General features: G+C 44.4%; 1 protein-coding gene across 1 annotated transcript in view; it reads right to left on the bottom strand.

Moving 5' to 3' along the window:
• MRPL27 (mitochondrial ribosomal protein L27) overlaps nt 1-16,678 on the bottom strand; it is a 27,542-nt gene continuing 10,864 nt past the window's right edge. Inside the window, exons 2-4 of the mRNA XM_068261958.1 lie at nt 14,780-14,899; nt 8,691-8,758; nt 1-265 (exon numbers count right to left, since the gene is read on the bottom strand). Coding sequence (XP_068118059.1) covers nt 59-265; nt 8,691-8,758; nt 14,780-14,899 — 395 coding nt within the window. The 3' untranslated portion in view covers nt 1-58. The remainder of the gene's footprint in view (nt 266-8,690; nt 8,759-14,779; nt 14,900-16,678) is intronic.

The raw sequence follows: 16,678 nt of genomic DNA on the forward strand, positions 1-16,678 counted from the left end.
TTTATTAGAAAGCTCTCAGTTTAATTTAATGAAAAGTTATTTACAATAGCAGTATTTATCACAGCATATCCACCAGTTTAAAGCTGTGTACTTGGGGCTTAGGAATGACATTGATGCAGGTCTTGTATATCACAGCACCCACAGGCAGTTTGCAGATGACATCCTTGCAGTCTAAGCTTTTGGGAGATGGTATGTAGACCTCTTTCGTGTAACGGACAATTCCATCCTCCAGGGCAAACAGTGTGTTATTTCGGCCGACTCCCACCTACAGAAATAAAAGGGAAATTTCAAGTATCCCGGGACATCAGAAGGTGGTACTCATCTTACCCTAGATGAGAAAAAGCTTGCCCAGGTAAGTTTCGGCCAATGAGAACGAGTGTTAGACAAAATATAATGCGGCAGCTTTGAGTAATACACTGTTGCAAAGGAGACCTTCAAATTGTGGCGCTTCAACCTTGTGGAAGGGCGGGAGGAGATACAGTGGCTTGCAAAAGTATTCGGCCCCCTTGAAGTTTTCCACATTTTGTCACATTATTGCCACAAACATGAATAAATTTTATTGGAATTCCACGTGAAAGACCAATACAAAGTGGTGTACACATGAGAAGTGGAACGAAAATCATACATGATTCCAACATTTTTTTTACAAATCAATAACTGCAAAGTGGGGTGTGCGTAATTATTCAGCCCCCTTTGGTCTGAGTGCAGTCAGTTGCCCATAGAAATTGCCTGATGAGTGCTAATGACTAAATAAAGTGCACCGGTGTGTAATCTAATGTCAGTACAAATACAGCAGCTCTGTGACGGCCTCAGAGGTTGTCTAAGAGAATCTTGCGAGCAACAACACCATGAAGTCCAAAGAACACACCAGACAGGTCAGGGATAAAGTTATTGAGAAATGTAAAGCAGGCTTATGCTACGTACACACATGCGACAACGATCGTTCGTTGAGAATGACGAACGAGCTTTTAATTGATGAAAGAACGACCTGAGTAAAGTTAGTTTTTAAAGGTGTGTAACGATCTGATCGTTAGAACGAACGTTACATCTCGTAAAGCAACTATTGCGCCTGCGCATAAAAATAAGATGTTTCAGGGAGAAATAGTGAAATGCGCATGTCAAGCCTAGTACGAACGACCGTTTCCAACGATGTACTACTTTTGCAAACGATCGTCGTTGGTTAAAATCCGCCGAGACAGAACTTTCTTTTGTAGCGATTTGGCTCGTTCGTCGTTTGCCTTAATAGTCAGTGGTTGGTTTTTTGTAACGATCGTCGTTGGTAAAGATCGGGGAACGATCGTTACAAACGACTATAGTTGCATGTGTGTACGCACCTCTAGGCTACAAAAAGATTTCCAAAGCCTTGAACATCCCACAGAGTACTGTTCAAGTGACCATTCAGAAATGGAAGGAGTATGGCACAACTGTAAACCTACCAAGACAATTGGGTACAATTCAAAGTATATCTAAAAGAGTCATATGTGGAGTGGAATGAGGCATAACACTACCGCTGTAATGTTATTAATGCTTGTATTGTATACTTTTTCGAAATATCTCCTGTAACAATGTATGATATTGGAGAAGTAATGTCATGGAATTGTTGGAGAACACCAAAATGTTCCTGTTCTTGTTATGTTTCTTGTGGTGTTAATGTTTGTTAACCTATACAATTTAAAATTAATAAAAAGTCTCTTTAAAAAAACAAACAAAAAAAAAAACCTACCAAGACAAGACCGTCCACCTAAACTCACAGGCCGAACAAGGAGAGCGCTGATCAGAAATTCAGTCAAGAGGCCCATGGTGACTCTGGATGAGCTGCAGAGATCTACAGCTCAGGTGGGGGAATCTGTCCATAGGACAACTATTAGTCGTGCACTGCACAAAGTTGGCCTTTGTGGTAGAGTGGCAGGAAGAAAGCATTTGTGAACAGAAAAGCATAGGAAATTCCGTTTGCAGTTTGCCACAAGCCATGTGGGGGACACAGCAACTATGTGGAAGAAGGTGCTCTGGTCAGATGAGACCAAAACTGAACTTTTTGGACAAAATGCAAAACGCTATGTGTGGCAGTAAACTAACGCTGCACATCACTCTGAACACACCATACCCACTGTCAAATATGGTGGTGGCAGCATCATGCTCTGGGGGTGCTTCTCTTCAGAAGGGGCAGGGAAGCTGGTCAGAGTTGGTGGGAAGATGTATGGAGCCAAATACAGGGCAATCTTGGAAGAAAACCTCTTGGAGTCTGAGAAAGACTTGAGACTGGGGCGGATGTTCACCTTCCAGCAGGACAACGACCCTAAACATAAAGCCAGGGCAACAATGGAATGGTTTAAAACAAAACATATCCATGTGTTAGAATGGCCCAGTCTGAGTCCAGATCTAAATCCAATTGAAAATCTGTGGCAAGATCTGAAAACTGCTGTTCACAAATGCGGTCCATCTAATCTGACTGAGCTGGAGCTGTTTTGCAAAGAAGAATGGGCAAGGATTTCAGTCTCTAGATGTGCAAAGCTGGTAGAGACATACCCTAAAGACTGGCAGCTGTAATTGCAGAAAAGGTGGTTCTACAAAGTATTGACTCAGGGGGCTGAATAATTACGCACACCCCACTTTGCAGTTACTTATTTGTAAAAAATATTTGGAATCATGTATCATCTTCGTTCCACTTCTCACATGTACACCACTTTGTATTGGTCTTTCATGTGGAATTCCAATAAAATTGATTCATGTTTGTGGCAGTAATATGACAAAATGTGGAAAACGTCAAGGGGGCCGAATACTTTTGCAAGCCACTTTATAGTTATACTGATTATGAAGGTGGGAGGATGGCTATGCTTGACTTTTTTTTTTTATTAAAAAAAAAGCTTTATTAAATCCATAAGCAGAAGATAAACAATACACCGAAATACCATAAATCAGTAGAACAAACAAAGAAAAGAACATTCATAGTGCATCCAAGATATTACAATGAGAAATGCATGATTGCACGCATAAGTACATTCCAAGGGTCAAACTTAAAGAGACACTAGAGCGAAAAAAAATGATATAATAAATTGGTTGTGTAGTACGGATAAATACTAGAACATTAGTAGCAAACAAAATATTCTCAAATTTTTATTTTCAGTTATATAGTGTTTTTTTTTATAACATTGCATCATTCTCTTATATTTGCAGTTTACACACTACTCAGTATTCTAAATGATTTTACAGAGCAGGCCAGTGAACTATTGACCTGTCCTCTGGAGAGAAAAAGAAAATAAAGTGACTTTCAGTTCAGATAAGCTTCAGAAGACAGAGCTCTCTGCAACTTTGAAAGTTGTGGAGCTCAGTGGCTCTTTTGCATAGATAACTGGAGTTTCTTAACTCTTCCTGTACTGGAAACAATATTAGACTTCTGTCTTTGCTCCTAATAGGAGGGAGGATTTTTATTTCTTAGCTGTACTACACATACAAAGCATCATAATTTTTTTTTCGCTCCAATGTCACTTTAAACTGAAACTCAGGTACAAAATCCCATTGTTACTTAAGAAGAGGGAAGCCTCTGGATCCTATAGAAGCTTCCCACGGCATCCTCCAGTCCCCCATACACTTTGATGTAATATGACCAGAGTCATCTCTTAAGAGGGGGAGGGAAGGGGGTGGTAAAAAAAAATAAACAAAAAAAAATAAAATCTATATACACATAGTTGGGGCTTTCCTTCAGCCCCCTCCAGGCTGATTGCTTACCATCCTCCTGTGCCGCCTGGATCCTCTGCAATTTGGCCTGGCTGAATTGCGGAGGATCCAGGAAATGCAGGAGGACGGCGAGCAGTCAGTTTGGAGGGGGCTGGAGAAAGCCCTAGGTTTAAATTTTTTTTGTTTTTTTAAATCCCCCCCTCCTCCCATGCACTTTAAAATGAAACCTTACTTTAGGTTCCCTTTAAATGTTTTTCTTTTTTCTGTAAAAAATACTCTGATAGAACTCTAATAAAGAGATAGAAACCTTGTTTGATAGACATTTGAGTCAGTGATTTTCTATAAGTTAGCACTGGTGCTGTTTAAATTGATAATTTACTGAGGTTTCTACAAACATATGTCCCGTTAGTACACTGCTCAATTGTATCTTTATACTGTGGTCGCTGTGCGCACTACAATGAAATTATACTGCTCCTGCGTGAGTACGGCCACACCTGCACAATAAGACGGAGCGCCACTTGTGCACCAGCGGCTTACTGCAGGGCGTGGCCGTGCTTCTGCCAGAAGAGGAGAACGGCCCCCCATCAGCTAGAGGGTCAGCGAGTGGCAACGGGAGGCCGGAGGACACTGTGGGAAGTCTCATCAGGATCCAGAGGCTCCCCTCTCCTTAGGCAAATATGAGTTTCTGAACCAGAGATTCAGCTTGGGATCTCTTTAAAGTGCAACTCCCCCCCCCCAAAAAAAAAATCCTTACATATCAGAACCCCTGATAAGCAAAATATTCCTTCCACATAGCTTCATATCTAAGTTTTCAATGCATAGAGAAGTCTGTCGACATAAAAAAAAAAAAATCAAGTCTATAACTGTACTGCCAAACTAGAGGCCTTACATTAGAAGGCAACTGACCACCGTTCAAACACTCAATTGGGGTAGATGGAAGCAGGCGGCATTAAGAATATTAATTCTACGTTTCGGGATGGCAAACTGCTTTCTTGGGATGACCCGAAATATAGCTTTAACCTCTCAAACTCTGATTTCTTTTGCCATTTAAAGCTCAGAAGCTACCTTGCATCTTTTTTAAAATTAGATATAGTGCATGAACCCTCATGGATGGAATGGGAATATATACAGGGAGCGTATAGACCAAATTTCTCAATTATATGCGATATTATGGTATGATGCCCTACCGCTTCTCATCCCCCTATAGAAAAATGGGGTCACGCCCTAGCTTTAAAATCTCCCGAAGAATGGACATCGATATTTGATAATATGGCCAGAACCTCAGCTTATAAAATACTAAAAGGAAAAAACCTATAAAATATTATACCATTGGTATTTTACCCCTCAGAAAATGGCTAAAATTAAAGCTATATCAACCCCTCGATTTCACTGCACCGAGAGCAATGCGGATATGATCCATTGTTGATGGAGTTGCCCTACTATCTCCAAGACTTGGGATGACTGCTTTCAGCAGATTACCTTGACTCTGGGTTTCCCGGTATCTAAAAATATTGGCACTGCGCTGTTTAGCAGAGACTGTCCAGGACTCAATTCATTTCAGGACAAGCTTGTATCTCTAATTTGCATGGCCAATTGATGTCTCATTGCTAAATATTGGAAAGGTCCCATGCCCCCTTCATCCTGGCTACCGTATATTCCGGCGTATAAGACGACTGGGCGTATAAGACGACCCCCCAACTTTTCCAGTTAAAATATAGAGTTTGGGATATACTCACCGTATAAGACTACCCCTCTTCCAACTAAAAATAAAAAAAATCATGTACTGGTGCTGTGTATGAACAGATACTGGTGCTGTACTGTATGTGTTACCCAGTATATAACAGTATATAGTCAATTGACTTGTTGCATTGGCCAACTCTCCTTAAGTAGACTGGTCAGCTCTCCTTGTCTACCTGTTTATCAGAGTGGTATGGAAGAATAGATTGCGCTCCCTCAGCAGGGAGATCTGAGAGGCTGTAACAGGATGGGGCGTATCAACCGGCATCAATGACACCCGGCGTATAAGACGACCCCCAACTTTTCAGAAGATTTTCAAGGGTTAAAAAGTAGTCTTATACGCAGGAATATACAGTACTTCATAAAATCTGGTGGATTTATTGTATGGAGCAGATTACTCATACGCTCACGTCTGCTATGCACATCTTTGAACGAATTTGGGATCCTTAGATGCTAAGATTTCCCTTAGGCCAATGACCCTCAAGCTAATTTACCTATTGCTGTCTGAGATAAACCACATGTTTTTCCCTTCGTCTTCATATGGACATGTAATATGCTACGCCATCATTTATTTATTCTGTTGATGCCAATCTTTGAGCATTATGTTTTCTCTTTAATTGTGATAATCTGTTATTCTTTGTTTCTATGCATTTGCACATGACAAGAAATGTACCCGGAATACTTTTATCGTTGCTCGATTCATTTTCATGGCAGTAGTGGTGGTGGGAGAAGCTGTACTTGGAGGGCATCACGGATATGGCTATACTTCATATGGTGGGGGGGGGGGGGGGGTGTCGCAGGGAGTACGGTATGGCTAGAATTATGTGCAGGTGATGGTTGTACTGTAAGAGGTGGATGTGACCATATGTGTCTTTCATTCCTGAGTAATTGTCCTTCCTAAAAGTTTTAGCCAGTTGGGGTGAAGCCATAACAGAGTGGTCAAAAAGAAGGTGTTTGGATAGTGGATGGTGCCATATGCAGCATATTTAGTGCAATGAAGTTCTGGTACCCCACATTTGTGTGCAGAATCTTTCCTGCGTTCCCCCTACTTAGCCATAGCTTTCTAGTGATGTACCAAGTTTCCAGTGCCCCTGCATTGTAAGCCAGTTCCAGCAATCCTAAATCGCTACCAGCTTCCTGTCCATCCCCTCCCCACCACAAGGGAGTTCCTGCTCCGTTAAGCTTTCTGTAGCGTGTCCCAAGGTTTGTAGTGCCCAATGACCATAGACCAGGCGTGGGCCCTCCAGCTGTTAAGGAACTACAAGTCCCACAATGCATTGCAGGAGTCTGACAGCCACAATTATGACTCAAAGGCAAATGCATTGTGGGACTTGTAGTTCCGTAACAGCTGGAGGGCCGAGTTTGCCCATGCCTGCCATAGACAGAGTCTGAGACCATCTCTAAATAATGATAGATTGGGTGCTGCATTAACTGTTCATTTACTCTCTGGTATAGCTTATAATTCGTCCAGGTCCAGATGCAGCAAATCCGGCCCAAAGTATAACATACCCACCACCATGTTTCACAGATGGGATAAGGTACTTATGCTGTAAATGCAGTGGTTTTCATTCTCCAAATGTGATGATCCTCATTTAAGCCAAAAATCTTAATTTCATCTGCCTACAAACATTCTACCGGTATCCTTCTGGTTTCTCCACGATCTATAGTAAACTGTAGACCATCATCAATATTTTGGGGGGAGAGAAGTGGCTTTCTTTTACCTACTCTGCCATCACACCATTGCTGTTTAGAGTCTTCAGTTGGTTAGAAGTTATCTTGGCCTCCTTTGTAACCTCATAGACTATTACAAGCCTTGCAGTTGGAGTTATCTTTTAGGGTCATCCACTTCAAGGTAAGGTAACAACAGTCGTTAATCTTCTCCATCTGTACACAGCCTGCCTTTTGATTTGAGGATTCCAAACTCTTTACAGATGGTCTTGTAACCTTTACCTGGTTTATGGGAATGAACAACTATTTTTCTGAGATCCTCCGACAACTTGCTATGATACACATTCGGAAATGTGTTGAATGTGTGATCAAGCTTTTCTGGTACCCCATTTTTCGCCTTTTCCCTACATCTCTTATTTTTCCTTTGTACGCTGCACCACTGCATACTTTTCTGCCTCCCCCATATGAAGAGTTGTGCAGGGAGCGCTTTGATATTCACCTATTACTGGTGCTTACTTGCGCAGGTGCAATATGGCCATGCTTGCATTTGAAGAAGACTGCGACAGGGGGACCTGAGGATAGCCTAGCCTCTATAGGATCCATAGGCTTCCCCCTTCTTAGGCAAGTGTTTTTGTACCTGAGGTTTGCATTGGGGACACTTTAAAGTAGAGCTGTGTCCGTCATGCATTACTTGTCACACCTCCTGCTGCTTCCTGATCACTTCCTCCCAGTCATTCTGTATCCCTCCCCCTTTTAAACATATCAGCGTGCAGAGAGGAAAACGGCTGCTTTGTTAGCTGGAGTCACACCTCCCTACTGGTGGATAGACTATGGTTGTCAAATCTCTTGGAGGGGCGGTTTGCCTTCAGAAAGGTTGGTGCTGCTCACCAACCTCCAGCTGCCTGCTTACTTATGCCCATTAAGTAAATGGGCATAAGTAAGCAGACAGCTGGAGGTTGGTGAGCAGCACATGAGGATCTATACAGTGGTGAAGCAGTCTTAAACTTTTTTCTATTTAGTGAAAATTTCAACATTTTTAACAAAGCATTTTATACATAAAGTAAATGAGATTAAAAAACAACAAAAAAAAAAAAAGCCAGATACTTAGCTAAGGAGAGGGAAGGCTCCGAGTCATATACAGCCTTCCCTCTCCCCTCTCGGTCTCCTCATTGCAGCAGCTCCTCCGTTTCAATCCCCTGCCGTGGGGGACTTCGGAAGTCTTCAGGAGCCGAGTCCTTCCCACAAACAGGCAGCTCCATACTGCGCATGTGCGAGAGAGGGCGCTCATGTGTGCGCTGTACGGAGCAGCCAGTCTTCAGGAGCACTCGGGATCCCGAAGACTTACGAGGCCTCCCTTTGGCAGCGGACACAGACGTATTTTACCAAATTGGTTGAATACTGCTACGTGGGATCCTGTGCTGGAACACAGACAGGGAGAGGAGAGGGAAGGCTCTATAGGACCCAGAGTCCTCGCTCTCGGTAAGTATCTGGCTTTTTTTTTCTTAAACGGTTCCCAAAGAACATTTATAAAGCGCAAACAAAAAACATTTTAGTTGGGTTTTAGGTTACAAGGTAGTATAAAAATGTCTGGTATTGTGACTGTGGCTCACCTGAGACCCGGGGTGCCAGCGCAAGAATCTCTGAGTAGCGAGAATGTTTCCAGCATGGACAAAATCACCTGAAATGAAATGAGGAATCGTATCAGCAGAATGCAGTCGGTGCAGATGTGTGGACAGGTTTGTCCTTTTATGCCACTGGGCACATCAGTGGGGCTGGTTAAGCAGCAACTATGGGAATTTACAAAGCCAAGCTGATATCTCTGCTGCCAGCCCCACTTCTTCCTAGTGAAAGGGGAAGTACTGCTCAAGGCAAGGTGGGACACTCAGATAGGATACAGAATAAAGAGGAAGTGTACTGCAAACAATGATTTTTTTTTTCTGTACAATATTACTTTAGAAATTATTTAGTGAGTGTTTGCCCATTAGAATAGTGGTGGCTGCTAATGAGTGACTGCTACTGCTGCTGGCACAGTGGCGGCTGCTAATCGGTGGCTGCAGCTGCCAGAGTGGTGGTTGCTGCTGACATAGTGGCAGCTGTTAATCAATGGCTGTGCTACTATAATAATGGGGGCTGCTAATGAGCAGCTAATGCTACTGCTTCCAGCATACTGGGAACTGCTAATTACAACAGAGAAAGAACATGTGTGCATCAACCAAGTGAACCTGACAAATCTGGCTTTGCAAATTTGGCCTATTGGCTAATCACGAGACATTGCTCATGCAGTAAGCATTTGCTTTCGCATGCCTTAATATGCAGGGTCAAAAACCAAAAACCGCAAAACAATCGCCCTGCGGGAATTAATTCATCCTATATAGCACTATCCAGGGGCGCCACGAGGAGGCTTCCCATTGCCCCCATACAACCGGGGGGCCGTGGGGGTCCCAGGCACTCTCACCGCCTGGAACCCACACAGCGGCACCCCGGAGGTGGAGGCTGGAGGGTGCAGGCGATCTCCCCAGCGTGGCCAGCGCCGGGAAGAGCCGCCCGCACACACCTCCCAAGATTAAAAACAGGCACTTACCTCAACGTCCATTGCGTTCTGCTATATGTGCATAACCTGGGCGCGACACATAAGGGGCGGACAGGCGCAAATAGCCTGCTCCAGGGCTCTCACCTCCTAAAACAAGCCACTCACTACCTGCCCTCAGAAAAAAGAAATGCAATGCTAATTACAACAGAGAAAGAACATGTGTGCATCAACCAAGTGAACCTGACAAATCTGGCTTTGCAAATTTGGCCTATTGGCTAATCACGAGACATTGCTCATGCAAATAAGCATTTGCTTTCGCATGCCTAAATATGCAGGGTCAAAAACCGCAAAACGGATGGCCCCCCCTGGCGCCGGCCACGCTTGAGGGGGTCGTCTGCGCTACCCAGCCTCCTCCTCCGGGGTGTCGCTGTGGTCCCTAGGCAGTGAGAGAGCCTGGGGCCCCGCAGCCCCCCCCGGTTGTATGGGGGCAATGGGAAGCCTCCCCGAGGCGCTCCTGGATAGTGCTGTAAAGCATGAACTAATTCCCGCAGGGCAACCGCTTCGCGGTATTGGTTTTTGACCCTGCAAAGTTTGGCATGCGAAAGCAGATGCATTTCTGCGTGAGCATGTCTCATGGTAAGCCATTTCAGCCAGATTTGCACAGCTAGACTTGAAAGGGTTAAGCTTGGTGTAGAGCACGCATAAATTTTCTTGTGATTGAGCATACTGGGAACTGCTATTAAATGGCTGCTACTGCTGCTGGCATAGCGTGACTGCTAATGCGTGGCTGCTAATGGCATAATGTTGGCTGCTAATGAATGGCTGCTACTGCTGCTGGCATAGTGGCAGATGCTAATTGGCGGCTTCTACATGCATAATGGCAGAAGCTGCTGGCACAGTTGTGTGTTCCAATCTCTGTCTGCCTAGGCACAGTGGAGGTTTCTGCTGGCACAGTGGTGGCTGCCCCCTCCCCCACCTTGCCAATGTCTTGTTCTGCCTTTTCCCTTGCTCCTCAGTCTCGATTGGGACTCCTGCAGCCAGGTTCCAAAGTTCCATAGAAATTGCTATAGGACCAAAAAAATATGGCGGCCCTAGACAAATATGTCCCAGAATACTGACTCCAGCAACCATTTTCTATAGCCCTATAGTAATCCATATGGGACTATAGGCGAGCAGAGGGGGAGGCAAAGCAGCGACACTAGGTGGCTCCTGCATGTGGCGACAAAGTAACGACCTGTGGGTCACATGCAGTTAACAACTGAAGAGAGCTTCGGGTGCGTAAAAGAACAGGCAGGCTGCGTTTGGCGTTTGGCCCGCAGGCCAGACTTTGGACATGCCTGCCCTAGACATACATAACATTTAACCACTTCCCTACCACAGGTTTTTTCAACTTCAAGACCAGAGCAATTTTCACATAAAGCTCCTCCCATTCATTTGCCAATAACTTTATGACTTCTTATCACACCGAAATGATCGATATATTATTATTTTTTGCGGGACAAACTAGGCTTTCTGTGGGCAATACTTTTTGCTAAGAATTATTTTGCAGGGAATTTTACAGGGAAGAAGAAGAAAACATTTGCAAAAAGGCCATCCTACTTACCGGTAGTAGTGTTTCGGCGAAGCCTCCAGGACAGCCACCTGAGATTACCATTGAGCCCCTCCCCTATGGAAACAATGCACGTGCAATTAATTAATTGGCCTGAGCCTCCCCTATATAGCTAGTTCCCTCCTCATTCCCCTTAGTTCCTTAGAAGAGTACTTAGCTCACCCAACTGTATATAGATATTTATGACATTCTACCATATTCCATTCTAGGGCCGGGTACTAAGGCAGCTGTCCTGGAGGCTTCGCCGAAACACTACTACCGGTAAGTAGGACGGCCTTTCTCTCATCAGCCTCCAGGACAGCCACCTGAGACCAGCGAGAAACATTTACCTTAGGGAGGGATGACTGCCTGGAGAACTTTGCGACCAAATGCTTGATCCTGGCTGGAGAGCAACTCCACTCGGTAGTGCTTCACGAATGTAGAATGACCCGACCATGTAGCTGCTCTGCATATCTGGTCTAGTGTTGCTCCCGATCTTTCCGCCCAGGAGGCTGCCAATGATCTTGTCGAGTGTGCTCTGATGTCTGAAGGTGTGTCAGTATCTGAGTCCCTATAGGCCAATTGTATAAGTTCCCTGATCCATCTGGCTATGGAACTCTTTGAAGCCTGTAGCCCCTTACGGCTTCCAGAAAATAATACAAATAAGTGGCTGGATCTTCTCCACTCCTGTGTTCTCTGCAAGTACGTGATAATCGCCTGCCTTACATCTAACCTTGCCAACCTATCCTCCTTTTCATTATTGGGGTTCGTGGAAAAGGACGGTAAAACAATCTCCTGTATCCTATGGAAGTGTGTGGTTACCTTCGGTAAGTATGTTGGATCTGGTCGGAAGACTATCCTGTCTGGGTGAAATATCATATAGGGGTCTTTTATTGATAAGGACTGTATATCCCCCACCCTTCTTGCCGTTGTGATAGCCACCAAGAAGGCCACCTTTAATGTTAACAACTTGATTGAGATGCTTTCCGCTGGCTGAAACTTATCTGACATTAAAAAATCAAGTACCAGAGACAGATCCCAGGGAGGGGTTATTTTCACCGGAACCGGCTGAGATCTGGATACTGCCTTTAAGAAGTTTTTTTATATGCAACTCAGCAGATAGCTGCCTGTCCAAAAAAAACGATAAGGCTGACACCTGGACTCTGAGGGTGCTAACCGCCAACCCCATGTCCACTCCATCCTGTAAGAATTCTAAAATAATCCCTGTGTCATTTGAGTTAAACCTGTTCCTTTCTTTCCAAGAACAAAAAATCTTCCATACTTTGGCATACATTTTTCTAGTGTTTTCTTTCCTACATCTTATCATTGTGTTGATCACTCTCTCTGAAAACCCCAACTTATTTAGGGTCTGCCTCTCAGGATCCAGGCTGTGAGTTTTAGGAATCCCGGGTCTGGGTGCACCTGATCGCCCTGTGTCAGCAAGTCTGTTCTGTCTCCTAGATGCCAGGGACCTTTTATTCTTAGGGTCTGCAGGAAAGGGAACCAAGCCCTTTTCGGCCACCAGGGTGCTATAAATATTACCTCCGCCTGTGAATTCCTCAACTTGCTTAGAACTCTCGGAATCAAGTTGAACGGGGGAAAGGCGTATAATAGACCTCTCGGCCAATTCACTGTCAGGGCGTCTAACCGGTCCATTGAAGATGAAGGGTGTAGGGAACAGAAATCTTCTGTCTGTGCGTTCTGAGGTGTGGCAAAGAGGTCTAGACTTGGTCTGCCCCACTGTGCCTTCCTATCCTGACCCATAGGTGCTCTGCATGCTCCCCTATAGGTATAAAAAACAAAAAAGCACTGCCGTGTCCACGGGTGAGTGGAAACAATGAAGAACTAAGGGGAATGAGGAGGGAACTAGCTATATAGGGGAGGCTCAGGCCAATTAATTAATTGCACGTGCATTGTTTCCATAGGGGAGGGGCTCAATGGTAATCTCAGGTGGCTGTCCTGGAGGCTGATGAGAGAAATTCATCATTTCTCAGCTGTTAGCCATTGTAGTTTAAAAATAAAATGTGCTATTGTAGGTAAAAACAGACATTTGCCCATTTGTCCTGATTATTACAACCTTTAAATTGCGTCCCTAGTACAATTTATGGCGATAATATTTTATTTGGAAACAAAGGTGTATTTTTTCAGTTTAGTGTTTTTTTTTTTATACTATAAAAGCTTTTTATTTACAAAAGCAACATTTATATCCCCACATAACATACATATTTAAAAAGTCCCTAAGGTAACTATTTATGTAGGATTTTGTTTAACCTCCCTGGCGGTAAGCCCGAGCTGAGCTCGGGCTATGCCGCGCAGGGAGCTATCTCAGCCCCTGGTGGGGCGATTTTCGTCATGTAAAGTGCTGTGCGCGCAGCTAGCACTTTGCTAGCCGCGCGCACAGCTCGATCGCCGCCGCTCTGCGGCGATCACCCCCACGCAGCGGCAGAAGAGGGCCCCCCCCCCCCCCCGCCAGAGCCCTGCGCTCCGACGTCAGGACGTCGGCTGACGTCATGCCGATCGTCGCCATGGCGACAGGAGAAGCCAAACAGGGGAGCGCGTTGTATACGCGCTCCCCTGTTTGCCATTGATGCCGGCGACGATCGCACTAGAGGGCCACATGCGCCCTCTAGTGGTGTTTCATGTAGCTACCACTCTGGTAGCTTTACATGAAACCAAAAAAAAAAAAAATTTAAAAAAATGATTTTTTTGCCAATTTGAAAAAAAAATTAACCGCCAAGGAGGTTAATGTTGTAATTTTTTTTTACACGTTTTTAAGTACACCTTTATTTCGAAATTATATATTGTCACCATACTTTGTACTAGGGACATAATTAAAATCTTGTGATAACCAGGACAAATGGGCAGATACAATGTGTGGGTTTTATGTACAGTAGCAGTGTTTATATTAAAACCATAGGGCATGAAATTGGAGAAATAGTGTATTTGTTTTAATTTTTTCCTTGCATTTCCCTTTAAAATGCATAGAAAATAAAGTAATTACTGAAAACAAATATCAACCCCAAAAAGCCCAATTTGTGGTGAAAAAAAAAACCAAGATATATATCATTTCATTGTGATTAGTTGTGATTAAGCTATTGGCAAATGAAAGGGATGAGCACTGAAAGGTGAAAATCACTCTTGTCCGTTAAGGTAAAAACCGCCTTGGGGTGAAGTGGTTAAACAATAGTCAATATTTAATAAATGCTTGAATGTAAAAATGTCTTATGCTACACTGGGGTGTATTTGGTTGTATTTTACTTTTTGTCCACAACATGGCACTACACTTAGTTCATTGTCTGCTGTTTACAGCAGATAGGAACAAAACTGTTTGTAATAGTTTCCTTGGGATTATGAATGAGAGATGCTCTCTCTCCCATTCATAACGGCACAGTGATCGGGCCGGAAATGAGTTGATTCTCATGCCCTGATCACAGAAGAATGGGGATGCGGCGGAAACGGCACTGGAATTGCGATTGGCAGCGGTAAGTATACAGTGCGTATATATACGCCCCTGATCTGCTAGTGGTAAACACAGGGACGTATATATACGTAGCAGGAATCTGGAACTGGTTAAGACTTACCTTCATATCTCTTGATGCCGTATCTTCTGCCTGGACTGTTTCCTCCCAAGTTCTTTGAAGAGGATCCTGCTTTCTTTGAGGCCCCCCTGGCCAGGATCAGCATCCCTGGCGACGGAGAAACTGCGAGGAAGAAGACACTTTGAGCTAAATTCACAAAGCATTACCGCATTCAGTGATGCAGAAAACAGCTGATTGTACAGAACAGTTCGTTAAATGTCAATTCACTAAGGGTGTTACCATGGAAAAGTACAATTACTGACTAGTAAGGTAAATTACCGACTTGTGCGGTAAATACCTGAATAAATGACAAACGTTGTTTCGGGCGTTGCTACTGCAATTTGAAAAAGGGCAACGCCCGAAACAACGTTTGTCATTGTTAAGCCACAATGGTGATGCAATAAAAGAGCTTTTCTTGATGCTTGGAGTGGTGCCGACCTCTTTACTACTTGAATGCTTTGAGCACCTCGGTGGACGCAGAGGTGAAGGTCGAGGCACACTCATCTTCATTTTGGTGTGGAGCTCCTCCTGACTACAGAGTGTACAATACCTGAATAAATGGAAATTCACAAAGATTAGAGTATGCGGTAAAAGTTTAAACAAGTGAGATGTTTGGTATTTTACCTCCAGCCTGGAGCTGTCTTTAACTGACAATCAGTCATTTGGTAAACTAAAAAGGCAAAGGAGATAGCCAATAGGAGGAGTCACCCCAGCCCACTCCTCACTCCATTTGTGCCAATATACTACCGGGCAGAACAACATAAAGGAAAAAAACAAACAAACAAACAAAAAAACCCCAGATAAGGTGCAGGAGTAGAGCACATTCAAGCTTTGTTCACATCTAAAATCGCAATTGCTGAGGCCAGCGTTTTGCGATTTTGTTTTTCCTCCCTGCTGCTTTTGCAGAGGTCAGTCAGGAAGTGAACTCTTTCACCCGGAAATGAATAAATACAATGAATTTATTCATGGAAGCTGCACAAAGCCATTTTGTGAGCGTTTTGCGTTTTTTTACTATACCTTCCATTATAGCAAAATCGCCCCCAAAAAATGGCGCAGGCAGTGCTTTGTTCAGCGCAAAGCAGACAAAACACGCAGATATGAACAGTCCCATGAGAAATCATTGCACAAGCTCTTTTAGTGCGATTTTGAAGATCGCCGGCACTGAAAAAAAAAAATAGCGAAAACGCCCTAGGTGTGAACAAGCCCTCATAGAGGTTTTCCCTTTAGATGTGCACAAATGGTAGGTTTGCTCCTTGTAGAGAGGAATTCTCATCTTTAAAGAGGATCTGTAACGTGAAAACATCCCCTGGGGGGTACTCACCTCGGGTGGGGGAAGCCTCAGGATCCTAATGAGGCTTCCCACGCCGTCCTCCGTCCCTCGGGGGTCTCGCTGCAGCCCTCCGTGCAGCGGTGACGTCATTATTTACCTTCCCGGCTCCTGTGCAGGCGCTCTTACGGCTGTCGGCTCCGAAGTAGGCGGAAATACCCGATCGCTGTCGGGTCCGCTGTACTGCGCAGGCGCAAGTCTCCGGGCGCATGCGCAGTAGAGCGGACCCGACTGAGATCGGGTATTTCCGTCTACTTCGGAGCCGACAGCAGCCACAGCGCCCCCGCTGGAGCCTGCAAAGGTAAATATTGAAGTCACAGTTGCACGGAGGGCTGCAGCGAGACCCCCGTGGGACAGAGGACGGCGTGGGAAGCCTTATTAGGATCCCGAGGCTTCCCCCACCCGAGGGGAGTACCCCCCAGGGGCGTTTTTTAATGAAACAGAGTCTCTTTAAGTCGCTGCTAATAGCCCAACTAGTGGCAAGGTTTTATTTTTTGTTTTTCTACCTGATTTTTTCTGTAACTAACCTATGTATAGGGAAGTAGGGTTAATCATTTCAACAAGGTCCCAATGAG

Source organism: Hyperolius riggenbachi, chromosome 12, assembly GCF_040937935.1.
Source record: "Hyperolius riggenbachi isolate aHypRig1 chromosome 12, aHypRig1.pri, whole genome shotgun sequence".
In the NCBI taxonomy this organism is placed as follows: Eukaryota; Metazoa; Chordata; class Amphibia; order Anura; family Hyperoliidae; genus Hyperolius; species Hyperolius riggenbachi.